The sequence below is a fragment of the Balaenoptera musculus genome, chromosome X, assembly GCF_009873245.2.
Source record: "Balaenoptera musculus isolate JJ_BM4_2016_0621 chromosome X, mBalMus1.pri.v3, whole genome shotgun sequence".
In the NCBI taxonomy this organism is placed as follows: Eukaryota; Metazoa; Chordata; class Mammalia; order Artiodactyla; family Balaenopteridae; genus Balaenoptera; species Balaenoptera musculus.
Window position 1 is genome coordinate 39,252,269 of NC_045806.1, and position 13,352 is coordinate 39,265,620.

The following is a 13,352-nucleotide window of genomic DNA, read 5'->3' on the forward strand; positions in this document are numbered from 1 at the left end:
ATCTCCTCACATAGTTACCATTTGTTTTTGTGTGGTGGGAGCACCTGAAATCTACTCTCTTATTAGCAAGTTTCCAGTATATATTACAATATTAATAACTGCAGTTGTAATGCTGTATGTTCTCTAGACTTACTTATCCTACATAACTTCAACTGTGTAACCTTTGACCAACATCTCCCCATTTCCCCAACCTTACCGCTCCTGGTAACCACCATTCAACTCTCTGCTTCTGTGTATTCGACTTTTTAAGATTCCACATATGAGATTATGCACTTATCTAAATTTATTTATTAAACATTTGTGTTACCCATTTTGTACCGTTTTTATTTGCACCATTTGAATGGACTTTTCTTATAGCCTTGGGGTTTTAAAAAATTGTCAAATGGTTTATAGTTTTTATTTTATGAGGTGTGAAAATATGTAGCCAGTGCCAATAAGGTGGGATTGTATGTGTGTGTTTTACTCTGAACTGTCATTGATTATATAGCTTATATTTACTCCTTGGAAATAAACATTGGGTTAATAGACTGTCTTGGAGATTCTTAAATGCACATAAATTTTTACACGGAACAGTGAATAAGATTTAACATCTTTATATTCTTTGTTTTATACCTTGGAATCTTTTCAAATACAAAAATCAGAATAAAAGAACTGTAGTTTACAATCTACTAAGTGATAAGTCAGTGCTTACAATTGTTTTAATTTATCTGGAATGAAAGTTCTTCATAGCTTTGACTGTACTTTAAAAACAGACTTTCTTAGGCCAGAATTGACAGTTCTAAATTTTGGGAGTGTTTATGCCAAGCTAAATGAATAAATTTACTGAAAAGAGTATTTTTTACTTGTTTGTTTTCTGCTTGGTATTCTTTAAAATAGAAGAATAATTAAGTCATTTAGGTAAATATTTTTAATCACTTAATATAGGTTGGATGCATCATACTGTGGATCTCCTGGGAGATAAAGCCACCAAGGAAAGCTATGCTATTCAATATCTCCAAAAGTCCTTGGAAGCAGATCCTAATTCTGGCCAGTCCTGGTATTTCCTCGGAAGGTAAGACTGATTTATCAGACACTTAGGTTTTGCTTTTGTTTATTCCAGCTAAGAGTTTTGAATTATGATCTAAAATATTAGTTTACTAATAACTTGATCAGTGTATTTTCTCTTTTAAGTATTTTATAACAGATTTCTAGAAGTTAAAAAATAAAAGAAAGCGTCTGAATGTGGTGGTTTTCTTACAGCATCATCTGATCTATCAGGACGTTTCTTATTTTGCTTATTGAATTTTCATTTGACTTAAATTATTGATGGTTTTTAAAAAGTCATAGCAGATAGTAAGTTTTCATTCAATTATTTATGCCTTTCCTTTTGATTTCTAGTGTTTTCTTTATATGTCTGTTTAATAGAACAGAGAATTTTTCATTCTACCTGGTGACTACCAGTAGTCAGTAGAACTTTGCTAGTTATCATTTTGATTAGTGATATATGCCTTAGAATGGACATTAATAGTAGATCTCAAATCACAGTCGAAAGTAGATACATTATTATTGGATTTGTTGGAAAGGAGAAGTGACGTAGTGAAAAGAGTTTTTTGCAAGCCTATAAACTTCTCTTGTACTTTGAATGTCTGAATTTTGCTTACTGATTATCTGAAACATACCTCATGTATATGTATCTGATAGAATATATTTTTGGACCATTATCAGATTGTTTTTTGGTTCCTAATTGGTTTTAGCTTTTGCAGTATGGTGGAAAGATCATTCGACTACGAGCTGAGATACTTGGATTCAAGTCTTGGCTAGGCTACTATTTGTGGAATCATGGATGGTACAGTTAAACCTTTTGAGGCTTCAGTTTTCTATTGATAAGAGAATTAGATTGGTGGTTCTCAATGTCGGGGGTGGGGTGGGGTGGGGCTATTTTGCCCCATAGAGGACATTTCATAATGTCTGTAGAGACATTTTGGTTATCACAACTATGGGGAGTGCCACTGGCATCTAATGGGACAGCTCTCTACAGTAAAAGATTACCTGGCCCAAAATGTCAGTGGTGCTGAGGTTGAGAAGCCCTGGGTTAGATTATCTGTTAGGTACCTTCCCATTCTAAAGGTTTTAATTTTATGAATTCTTCGGAAATTATCCTATTTTGTTTTAATTTTAAGCTTTTTTCCTCTATTTTCTATAGTAGTTTACTTGGAGTGAGTTTGCCATATAGTCACGTTAAATTTTAGTATTTTGTATGGTTTCATTTTTTTTCCTTTAAATATAGCAAAGTATATTTGTATGAGAGGGAATAATATTAAGATGTTTCCTTCTTTAAAAAAATTTGATTATTCATTAATAATACACAATAAGAGTTGAGTGGAAAAGTTGCTATTTTTAGCAGGGATTTTCTGATTCCTTCCCAAGCTTGTAAAATCATCTAAATTGGGTTGCTTATTAATAAAGCTTGAGAGTCCAAACATTGTCTCTTTCACTAAAGATCTTTGGGAGCAGAAACTGGATCTTACCATCTTTGTATCTGTCTGCCTAGCAAAGTGGCTATTCAGTAAATGGGATAAATGAACTAACTGAACACCATTTGCATTTGGAGCTAGCTCTGTTACTACTATTAGTATTGTGCAGTGATAGGCTTCATACAGTGACCAGAAAGGAGATCTAGTACTGGGAAGTAGGGCCTTGCCTAGTCATTGCCTCTAGTGTTAACGTTTATATATGAAAATTTCTTTTAATATAGATTAAAAGGAATGTGTACTAGAAACTATTTTCCTTTTGACCTAAGATAAAGATCAGTAGTTTAATACAGTACAATAGTGTGCATGTCTTTTTAATATAATTTTTTCTTAATTCTAGGCATGGAAAATTAATACGTAATGAAACATCAAAAATTACTTTTTTTTGTTTTTTCCCGGCCGCGCCACTTGCGGGATCTCAGTTCCCTGACCAGGGATTGAACCCTGGCCCTGGCAGTGAAAGTGCCGAGTCCTAACCACTGGACCGCCAGGGAATTCCCAAAAATTACTATCTTAGTAATGCTGTAATTTTTAGCTCAGTGAGCACTATTCCATAGGAGGTTCCCCCTCCCCGCATTAACTGGTTTTACATTTTAAATCATTGAGATGCTTTTATTTGAATCTTTCTGGATAAAATTTTCCAACTATAGTTTACTGACTTCTCAAAGGATACTTACTACAGTTTAACTTATTTTGGGGTTCAAGATTATCGTGTTGGTGTTCATTATTTTTTATCTGTAATATAATTTGAGGACTGTTTAGACTTTTTTTCTTTGATGTTTACTTTTCTTACCCTCTTTTGCTGACTTCTGATGTGTTGCTTCAAATCTGTTTTGTTGTGAGAAAATTTTTATAAATAAATTGTATTTTAGAAGTTATTAAAGCTCTGAAGGAAGATCTCAAGTGTCAGTAAGCAACTTTGGGATTTGATGACCCTAATATTTCTGAGGCATTTTATTACTTACCTCTGCATTCAGGTCTGTGTTGAAGATTGAATTTGTCATTTGGCATGTGTATATCATAACAAAAGTGTAATGTGGTAATGCTGTTAAACTGGTACTAATCATTGACTGTGTTATCACAGAACTATAGAATGTTAGAGCTGGGAAGGACCAGGAGGTCACCTAGTTCACCCTGTAAACCTTGTCATTTTGCAGATGTTTTAGAAAGTGAGCTCAGAGGAGTAAAATGTTTTGTCCAAGGTCACAGTCACGCAGGTAACTAATATCAGAGCAGGGACTAGATCCTGGGTTCAACACCCAGTGCTTTTTCAATTACACAGCGCTGTCTCAGGGGAACCTAGTTAAGTTTTATTAGAGGAAAAGTGGTTGGCAGTTGGATTGGGACATCTGTATTTGGGCACATTGGTTTCCTACTTTCATTTTGTAGGAATCAAGTATGAAAACATTGGTTTTGGGAATTACTGCTTATTCCCCCCAGTGGTTAGGCAAATTTGTCTATAAATCTGAGATTGGCTTTGATTTAACAACAACAAACAGAGCATGTTTTCTGCTATCTGTTAAGCATTCCCTTTCTTTGTGGTGTCTGTCCCTGTTTGGCATTGTTAATGCCCTCTTGTCCTGAATTCCCTTCTCATAAAACAGTTTGCAGACGCTCTCTGACACTGCCTTCTCTGTCTCAGTCACCCACCTTTCTTATATTGCCCCAACCACAATATTAGTGATTGCTTAGGCTTAGTTTTACCTCTCCTTTGTCGGTATCCTATGTTCTTCTTATACCCTCTCTTTCATATGGATGAATTCCAAATCTAGATTTCTACACTTCAAGGTATTAAACACCAGGACCACATCTCCCATTCTTTACCTAACATTTCCCATTTTAATGTCCACACCTCATGTCAAAATCAGCATATTTCAAACCTCATTCATCATTTTCTTCCCTGAACCAGCTCCTTCTTCTTTATTTTTGCCAATGATATCACCATTTTTTTCCTCTATTTAATCAGGCTTAAAAACTAAATTATAACCCCACCCCTATGAATAGCTAATCAGTCTGTCACAAAGTCTTTAGCTGTTTTTTTGGTTTATTGTTTCTCCTGTCTTTTTCTTTGTCGTTACTTGCATTACTTTCATCCTAATTTTGGCGTATTCCAAACCAGTGAATATAACTGCCTTCTTTTTTACTGTCCATAACTTATTTTCCTTTCAGTTTATCCCTGCATGTCATTAGCAGATTAATATTCCTATTAAGTACTTTCATCATGCCATTCCCCTTGTTAGAAGAACAAACTTCAGGGTATTCTTGGGTTGGATTTAAAATTCTCTACTGTTTGTATCTGTGCTATCTTATATTAAGTTTTGCTCATATTGTTCAAGCAGCATTTCAAAGTGCCTTTTCTCACCTTCTCTGCCAGAATCAGTGGTTCCCACACTTTCGGAGTACTTAATGTTTAAATTTTTTTTTTGCTGTTTACTCAGTCAATAGTATTTCAAAATAAGTCAATTACAATACAAATATTAGTTTAATAGAACATTTATGTATGTATGTGTATGTTGTTTTTCCATTTCGTTTGCTTGGCCAAATTGCCATATACTGGCTGGTAATTGGGAATCACTGATCTAAGCAGTATGCATCTACACATATTCAGTTCCTTTACTCTTACCCTTCCCTTTCTTGTCTTTCCTAAACCCCCGGTAATGTGTCTACCCTAAATTCTCAGACCAGTTATTGTCTGTGCTAGCCATTTGATATGGCATCATGACAATTATAATGTGTCTTCAATCCTCAACTAAATTGTAAGCTCCTTGAAGACGAACTGGATTTTGTTTTTTTCTTTTTCCCTTAGTGCCAAACACTAAAGATAATTTCTGTATTTATAATTTCAGCTGCTGTTCTGTGTATCCATCAGGTACATCTACATTAAGAAAATGGCAGGTCCTTGAAACTTTAATCATACCTTGCTACCCTTACTAGTCATTAAATACTGTACTTAATCCTATTTTATACTATTTTTGATAGTTAGCTTGATAGTATTTCTTATGTTTGTATTTTGTATGAATTAAAGAATTTTTGCCCTCATTATTTAAGAAAGGAGAATTGAAATCTGATTCAGCAAGTCTTACCAACATAGAGTGTTTTTCTTGGTTTTTAACTCTATGTTCTTACTCTATAGAAAACCAGAGATCAAACTGTATAAGTAGAGTAGTGGGTGTGTGTGTGTGCGTAACTCTCAGTATTATAATATTGAAGTGATATGGCCTTTAATTATTTTAATAGGTGCTAAAGCATGCTGTATTGATAAACACTATATCAGATAGACTATAATATAGTTTATTGAAGGGTTAATTATAATGTACATTATTATTGTCATGTATGTACACACATTCACATACATATGTTAGCTTATTAGGTTTTTATTTGCTTTGACATATAGTCCATCCATTCAGCAAATTAATTAATTAATCAATCAGTATTAATCGTATTTTCTTGATTTTTCCCTCCCCTCTCAGGTGCTATTCAAGTATTGGGAAAGTTCAGGATGCCTTTATATCTTACAGGCAGTCTATTGATAAATCAGAAGCAAGTGCAGATACATGGTGTTCAATAGGGTAAGACTTTGTATAAAAATAATGGTATTATAATTGATACACAAAGATGGTTGTATCACATATAATGTACTTCATGGTTTATATCATGTTATGAAGCTAAGCAGTTCTTCTTAGTCAACTTATTTTTTCTTAATATCTCTTTCCAGCGTGCTATATCAGCAGCAAAATCAGCCTATGGATGCTTTACAGGCCTATATTTGTGCTGTACAATTGGACCATGGCCATGCTGCAGCCTGGATGGACCTAGGCACACTCTACGAATCCTGCAACCAGCCTCAGGATGCCATTAAATGCTACTTAAATGCAACCAGAAGCAAAAGTTGTAGTAATACCTCTGCACTTGCAGCACGAATTAAGTATTTACAGGTAAAATGTTTAAATGGCAGTTTTTTAAAGGCACATGTTTCCCCATGACACTCAGGCAGAAGGAGGGTGGCTGGGAGGTTTGTCTAGCTGTGTTTTGATGTCTATAATTTGTTTCCATATTTTGTAAACATACCATAGCTTGTAATATTATTTTACTTTTCATTTTAAGTAAGATATGCAGTATTTTGAAAGATGCTCTTTTGCACATTTACTCTGTTGATGCATATTAATTTACATAATTTTTTTCTATGTACTGTCTACATTTTTAAGTTGTCATAGCATTTTAGAGAAAAGGACACAAACACTGTCTTTCACTCTTGCTTGGAGTTTCATGAGAAGACAGCTATAAGAACTCTGAAAACAGAGCTCAGCTTTGTTTTAATTCTCACAAAGGTTTATATTCCGGTTTCCCTCATTATACTTAGTATCTTTCTGAAACCCCAAATTAAGAATCTATTTTCTTTTAAAAACAATTAGTTATAGCATTTAGGAAGATTTAGTGGACTTGCTCTTACTCAATTAGGCTTGTGTTAAATTTGCTTTTTACATAATTTTTCCTAGGCTCAGTTGTGTAACCTTCCACAAGGTAGTCTACAGAATAAAACTAAATTACTTCCTAGTATTGAGGAGGCGTGGAGCCTACCAATCCCCGCAGAGCTTACCTCCAGGCAGGGTGCCATGAACACAGCACAGCAGGTGAGAAGTTGGGTTATGTTCTGCAGGTGCCCAGCTTTAAGGGTTCTTTTCAATCTGTAGTGGTCAAGCGTATTTTACTAAGCACAGGAGGCTTTCATTAATGAAAAGCCCCTTGATTTAATTGTGAAGGGAATCTAGATCAAATTAAAACTCCCTCTGATATGGGAAGAAATTTTGGGGTGCCAGTTTAGAACCTTTGTGCATTTTCATGATTTTGAAGGAGGTTTCTTAAAGTAATGCTGCAGTGGTTTGTTTTTTAAAGCAAGTTTTTCAAAGGAAGGTACACATTCCTCCATTGATGATTCATTTGATTTTGATTTTCAATAATTGCCATCAGCGATGTCCACATAGCTTTGAAAAGTATGCAGCTTGTAAAGTTTTACAATTTGAAGGAATGAATTAAGAATATATAGAACCCTATTTTTGTCTTCCTTCTGTGATTCTTAGGCATGTAAACCTCATCATCCAAATACTGAACCTGTATTAGGCCTCAGTCAAACACCAATTTCACAGCAATCCTTGCCACTACACATGATTCCTTCTAGTCAAGTAGATGACCTGTCCAGTCCTGCCAAGAGGAAAAGAACATCTAGTCCAACAAAGGTATATATTTTAGAGAAATAGAAAAATCCCAGTCAAAAAAGAAACTCCTAACTGCCCTGAACTTGTGCAGTTTGAACATCTCCTGTCCTTTACTTTAAATCTGTGGACATCAAAGAGTGAAAGGTTTGAGTTTTTCTATCCCAAATTCTTAGCATCATATTAAATATAGAAAGTAGGGATAAATTTGCATTCATCAAATCATTTTATTCATCTCCCTGCCGTTAAGATCTCAACACACTTTTCATCATCACCTTCTACTGACATTGAAATAAACTTAATGTTGGACCTAGTGGACAGTGTGGTATTTAGGTTAGCCATTTGGGCCATAGTTTAGGGGTGGGCCTTTTTGGGTGGCTTATTAAAGAATCAATATTTTCTTAATTTATGATTTTCCAAATTTATTATGCATGTAAAAGTATTTTTAAAAGAACTAAATGTCATAACATCTTTCTTATATGTAAATATTCCAATTCAAAGTCATTTGGCCTCCATTAGTCATTATTGTTAACTCTGTGGATTTAACCAAATATTCTTTAATTTTTTTTTTTTTTTTATGAATTTTCCTCAGAATACTTCTGATAATTGGAGTAGTGGCCATGCAGTGTCACATCCTCCAGTACAGCAACAAGGTCATTCATGGTGTTTGACACCACAGAAATTACAGGTATGTAAGATATGCTTTTGACAGATTGTTTTTCCTATTAAAGAAGAGTAGAGGTACTAAGTTTTAAGTTTTTTAACTATTCTTAAAGTTGAATGGCAGTAAACTCAATAAATAGGCGCATAAGTAAAATGAACCCACATTTACCAGAGTAATAGAGATAATTCATTTTTTTTTCCCACTCCCCTCCGCCCCCCCAAATATATCCTCATGGTTCAAACTGCCTCAGTATGAGTTTAGGGTATATAAAGTAAATTCTCTAATTCCTGCCCCTACGCACTCAGTTCCCCTCCTAATAGACAGCCAGTGTTATTAGTTTCTTATCTGTCTTTCCAGAGATATATCATGCATGTACAAGCAAATACGCATCCTCTTTCTCTCATATATTACTATTTTTCTCCTTTTTTTATACAAATGGTAGAATGCTATATATACTGTTAATAATATATTTTACAGACCTTTCCATGTCAGTGTATAAAGAGCTTCCTTATTCTTTTATGACTACATCATGTTTCTTTACGTAGGTGTCATACTTTTACTTAAGCAGATCACTAGTTTTGGACAGTCAGGTTGTCTTCAGACTTTTCCTATTCCAAACAGTGCTGCTTAGAGTGTACTTGTCACAATGCATTTTTAAGCTCAAAGAACTTTCTGTGTAAATCCTGAAAATTACTGATGAGTAGAATTTCATGCACATTTATCTCAAAGATCACATTACAGTAAACCTTCTGAGGTTTCTCAAACTTCTTTCTTTCTTTCTTTCTTTCTTTCTTTATTTTTAACATCTTTATTGGAGTATAATTGCTTTACAGTGGTGTGTTAGTTTCTGCTTTATAACAAAGTGAATCAGTTCTTAAAGGACTTCATCTTGGGGTTGATTGTCATTGGTCAGAAATCAGTATCTTTGACTAGACAGGATTCTGAGTTTTATCTACTCATTTCAAGGGAAAGGTTGCTTAGAATAGTGAGCTTGTTTCTTAGCTGTGTCTTTGACTGTATTCTCCTTTCTTCTTCTTCTAGCACTTGGAACAGCTCCGTGCAAATAGAAATAATTTAAATCCAGCACAGAAACTGATGCTGGAACAGCTGGAAAGTCAGTTTGTCTTAATGCAGCAACATCAAGTGTGTATAGCATTTTTTTCCCCTAAAATTTGTTACCATTTCGAATATTTCTATTGACTGGAATATCATTTTAGAGTATGTTCATGCCCACTTCTACTTTCCACCAGTATTTGGTGGAATTGAATAATCTGTGCTTCTTAAAATACTGATAATGGACAGATTTTTAGGAGAAAACAGCAATAAATTTGATTTTGAACATGACTTAGTATTTTATTATTTATTTACATGTTATTCTGCATGAGTTTTATTTATATTATTTAATACTTAACAAGCTACATCCTAAACTTAGGTGGGGTTCTTTCAAGCTTGTTTAACTCAGAGAATCTGGCATATGAATGTGATAGAATGGAATTTTGAGATCCCCTATTTTGTGATGGGGGAAAGACCTGTAAATTTGATTTCCTTTCCATAATTTTCAGCTGGTTTCTTTTGTCATTACTAAAGGGATATTTCTTAAAAAATTAAGTAGGTTCTTGCTTTTCCGAGGAAGCTAATCTAAATGTGAAGAAACAATTTCTTGTTTTGAAAAGGTATTTTTTAACCTAGAGAAATTAAATGTTAGGGTAAAATCAGAGATTACCTGGTTATATATTCTTCATATTCTGATTCTGTCCCCTATGGACCACACAGGCAGCATTTATTTTTCATTTGTTTTTTGACAGATGAGACAGACAGGAGTTGCACAGGTACGATCTACTGGAATTCCTAATGGGCCAACAGCTGACTCATCACTGCCTACAAACTCAGTCTCTGGCCAGCAGCCACAGCTTGCTCTGACCAGAGTGCCTAGCGTCTCTCAGCCTGGAGTCCGCCCTGCCTGCCCTGGGCAGCCTTTGGCCAATGGACCCTTTTCTGCAGGCCATGTTCCCTGTAGCACATCAAGAACGCTGGGAAGTACAGACACTATTTTGATAGGCAATAATCACATAACAGGAAGTGGAAGTAATGGAAACGTGCCTTACCTGCAGCGAAACGCACTCACTCTACCTCATAACCGCACAAACCTGACCAGCAGCGCAGAGGAGCCGTGGAAAAACCAACTATCTAACTCCACTCAGGTAATAGAAGGACTGACTGCCTTGTTGGCTTCTCACATAATAGTTGTCTTCATTTGATTTTATGCATATTGAGAGAAGAAGAAATAAAAGTTTGAGGAACTGTTTTTATAAGCATTTATAGTACTACAATGTTATTACTACATTGTGACTCGGTATTATATGTATGTGAGTATATTTTCTTTTCCATATAAGATTTACACACACAGATAATGTTAGAAATTTCTAAAAAAAAAGATCATACAACTCCCCAAAACCCACTGCTAATTTACAGTGGCATCTTAAGCAATTTATGGTGATGTTTCTTAGTTCATTTCTGCATATATTGCCTACTTAAGATCAGGTGCTTTGCTAAGTGGTAAGTATTCACTCTGGTGGGAGAAAAAGTTTTTACTTCTGAATATTTATCCTCATAGTTTCCCTATATTTTGGATTGTTTCCATGGAGCGGGTGCTCCAAAGCAGAACTGAAGGGTCAAAGAGCATTTAAAAAAAATGTTGTGACTACGTATTGCCAAATTACTTATACTTTTACTAGCTCTAAGGAAATATTTGACTTATTGCTGGCTAGCTTTATATTATTGATAAAACTGAGATAAGTTCTTTTTCTAAGACTTTTAAAATGTTAATTCATGTAGGTAAACAGACAATAAATAAGCATTACATATAGAATATTAGGTAATGTTACGATTAGTTCTCTGGAAAAATATACTAGAAAATGGAGCTGGAGAGTAACTAGAGATTGGTGGTAGAGGAGTTGCAGTTATAAATAGGAATATCAGGGAAGATTTCACTGGAAGGGGATATTCGAATAAAGACCTGAGTTACAGAAGTGAGCCTTGAAGATACTTGTGATAAGAGTGTTCCACGTCTAGGGAGCAGAAAGGAGCAATAGGCCCTAAGGCAGGAGTGTGTTTTGCATGTTCAGAGACAATCAAGGCGGCGAGCATGGCTGAGCAGGGTGAGAAGAGAGGTAAATGTGGTCCAGCTGGAAACAGGCTGGCTAAATCATGTTCAGCCTTGTAGGCAATTGTAAAGATTTTGGATTTTATTCTGAGTTAAATGGGAAACTATAGCGAGGTTTGAATGGAGGAGTGAGGTGATCTGCCTGGATGCTCTCTGGTACGCTGTGGATAGACTAAAGGAGGCAAAAGGAGAAATGATATGACCTACTTGGAGATTACTTCTGTAATCCGTGTAAGAGGTGGTGGCGGCTCGGCCCAGAGTGGCAGCAATAGAAGTGGTCAACTTTTGGATACATTTGGGCGGTAGAACCAACAGGATTAGCTGAGAAAGAGGGAGACTAAGTTAGCCTGATCAACTAGGAAAGATGGACGAGACTGGATGAAATCACCAAGGGGTGAGAATAGATTGGGAAAAGAAGAGAACTCAAAACTGAGCCTTGGGGCATTCCAGTATAATAGGTCAGGAAATTGAAGAACTAGCAAAGAAAACTAGAAGAGGAATGACCTGTGAGGGTAGTAGTAGACCTAGGAGAATGTGAGTGATGGATGCCCTTGAAACCAAGTGAATAAAGTCTTTCCAGGAGGAGAGTATGATGAAAGTGTAAATCAAATAATGGTTATAGGTTGAGTAAGTAAGGTGAGGAAATTAACACAGGAGAAATAGGAGAGAATTGTTTGGGTAGGTGAGAGAATGGGATTTTGGAGGTTCAGTGTCTTTAAACATTAAAGGATTGTTAAAAGGATAACATGAGATTTTTGTTAGAATGCCTATAATGCTAAGGTATAATTGGTAGTTAATAAATGAGAACCTTTGTTATGATTGTAACTTATAATTCTATTATTCTTCTTTATTACATCTAATTCCCTGACTTGCTTAGTTGCTGAGATTTTCAGTAAATACGCCCTTAACCCTACTTTGGAAATTTGCTGTCTTTTAAAAACATAATTCTAGTGAAAGAACCCTCAGTTTACAGGCCATGAAGCCTCTGTACATGACTGTATACTAAGTGGCACAGCCCCAGCCTTTGCTTTGCAGGCCCCTCAAGGCCAGTGTCCATAGGAGCTTTATAATTTAGGTAATATAGCTGGGAAAGTTGTCTAAGAAACTCTGTTGAACTGATTCTAAGTCAGAGGTTTCCCAGATGAGGATGCTGCATGACTGCTAAAGCTGGGGAGCCTCTATCTCTGGTATTAATATAATTAGAGGCTTTTTCAATACTGTCTTAGGCAAACCTTTTCAAATATTTTTCTCAAGTTGTAATGAAAACTAGACCATTTATAGACCTGTATGGTATATCTACCTTTTAGTTTGTGATGATGGGAGGAAGTACAGATTGGTAGTAATTTACATTACAGTTTCGAAGAGTTCATTCACAGGTTCCACTTAAGGTATGAAAGTAAAATTATATAAATTGTTGGTGATTGTTCAGCAAGTCCTCTTTAAAGAATTTATAGCTTAAAATGCCTTGATTTGCATTTAAAGGCAGTGTAATAAAATGGTTGCTTTTCTATTTGTCTGCATATTATAATCATTGTAACTTGTCAGGTGATTAGCTTCTGAGTAGAAATTTGATGATAAATGAAATTTTGACACCCACCTGGACTCTTTCTTGGATAATAATATTGATGTGCTTATAATATTGCAGTATTTTTACTTTATGAAAAGTTTCCATATAACTTAGAGTTTATCTTTCAACTACTACTATGATCAAATTTTTAGTTGCTTATTTTAATCATTTAAAACCAGATTGCATTCCTTTGCTTGCTCATTGATGTGTATCAACTTTTCATGTATCTAGTTTTTTT

The 13,352-nt window shown here is 35.1% G+C and overlaps 1 protein-coding gene across 4 annotated transcripts in view; it reads left to right on the top strand.

Moving 5' to 3' along the window:
- The window catches only part of KDM6A (lysine demethylase 6A), a 207,496-nt gene that overhangs the window by 150,719 nt on the left and 43,425 nt on the right, over positions 1 to 13,352 (top strand). Inside the window, exons 10-17 of one of the 4 annotated variants that reach the window (XM_036840297.1) lie at positions 925 to 1,051; positions 5,981 to 6,079; positions 6,226 to 6,445; positions 7,007 to 7,141; positions 7,589 to 7,744; positions 8,313 to 8,408; positions 9,426 to 9,527; positions 10,190 to 10,585. In XM_036840297.1, coding sequence (XP_036696192.1) covers positions 925 to 1,051; positions 5,981 to 6,079; positions 6,226 to 6,445; positions 7,007 to 7,141; positions 7,589 to 7,744; positions 8,313 to 8,408; positions 9,426 to 9,527; positions 10,190 to 10,585 — 1,331 coding nt within the window. The remainder of the gene's footprint in view (positions 1 to 924; positions 1,052 to 5,980; positions 6,080 to 6,225; positions 6,446 to 7,006; positions 7,142 to 7,588; positions 7,745 to 8,312; positions 8,409 to 9,425; positions 9,528 to 10,189; positions 10,586 to 13,352) is intronic. The other 3 variants (XM_036840299.1, XM_036840298.1, XM_036840300.1) reach the window with 3 other exon arrangements.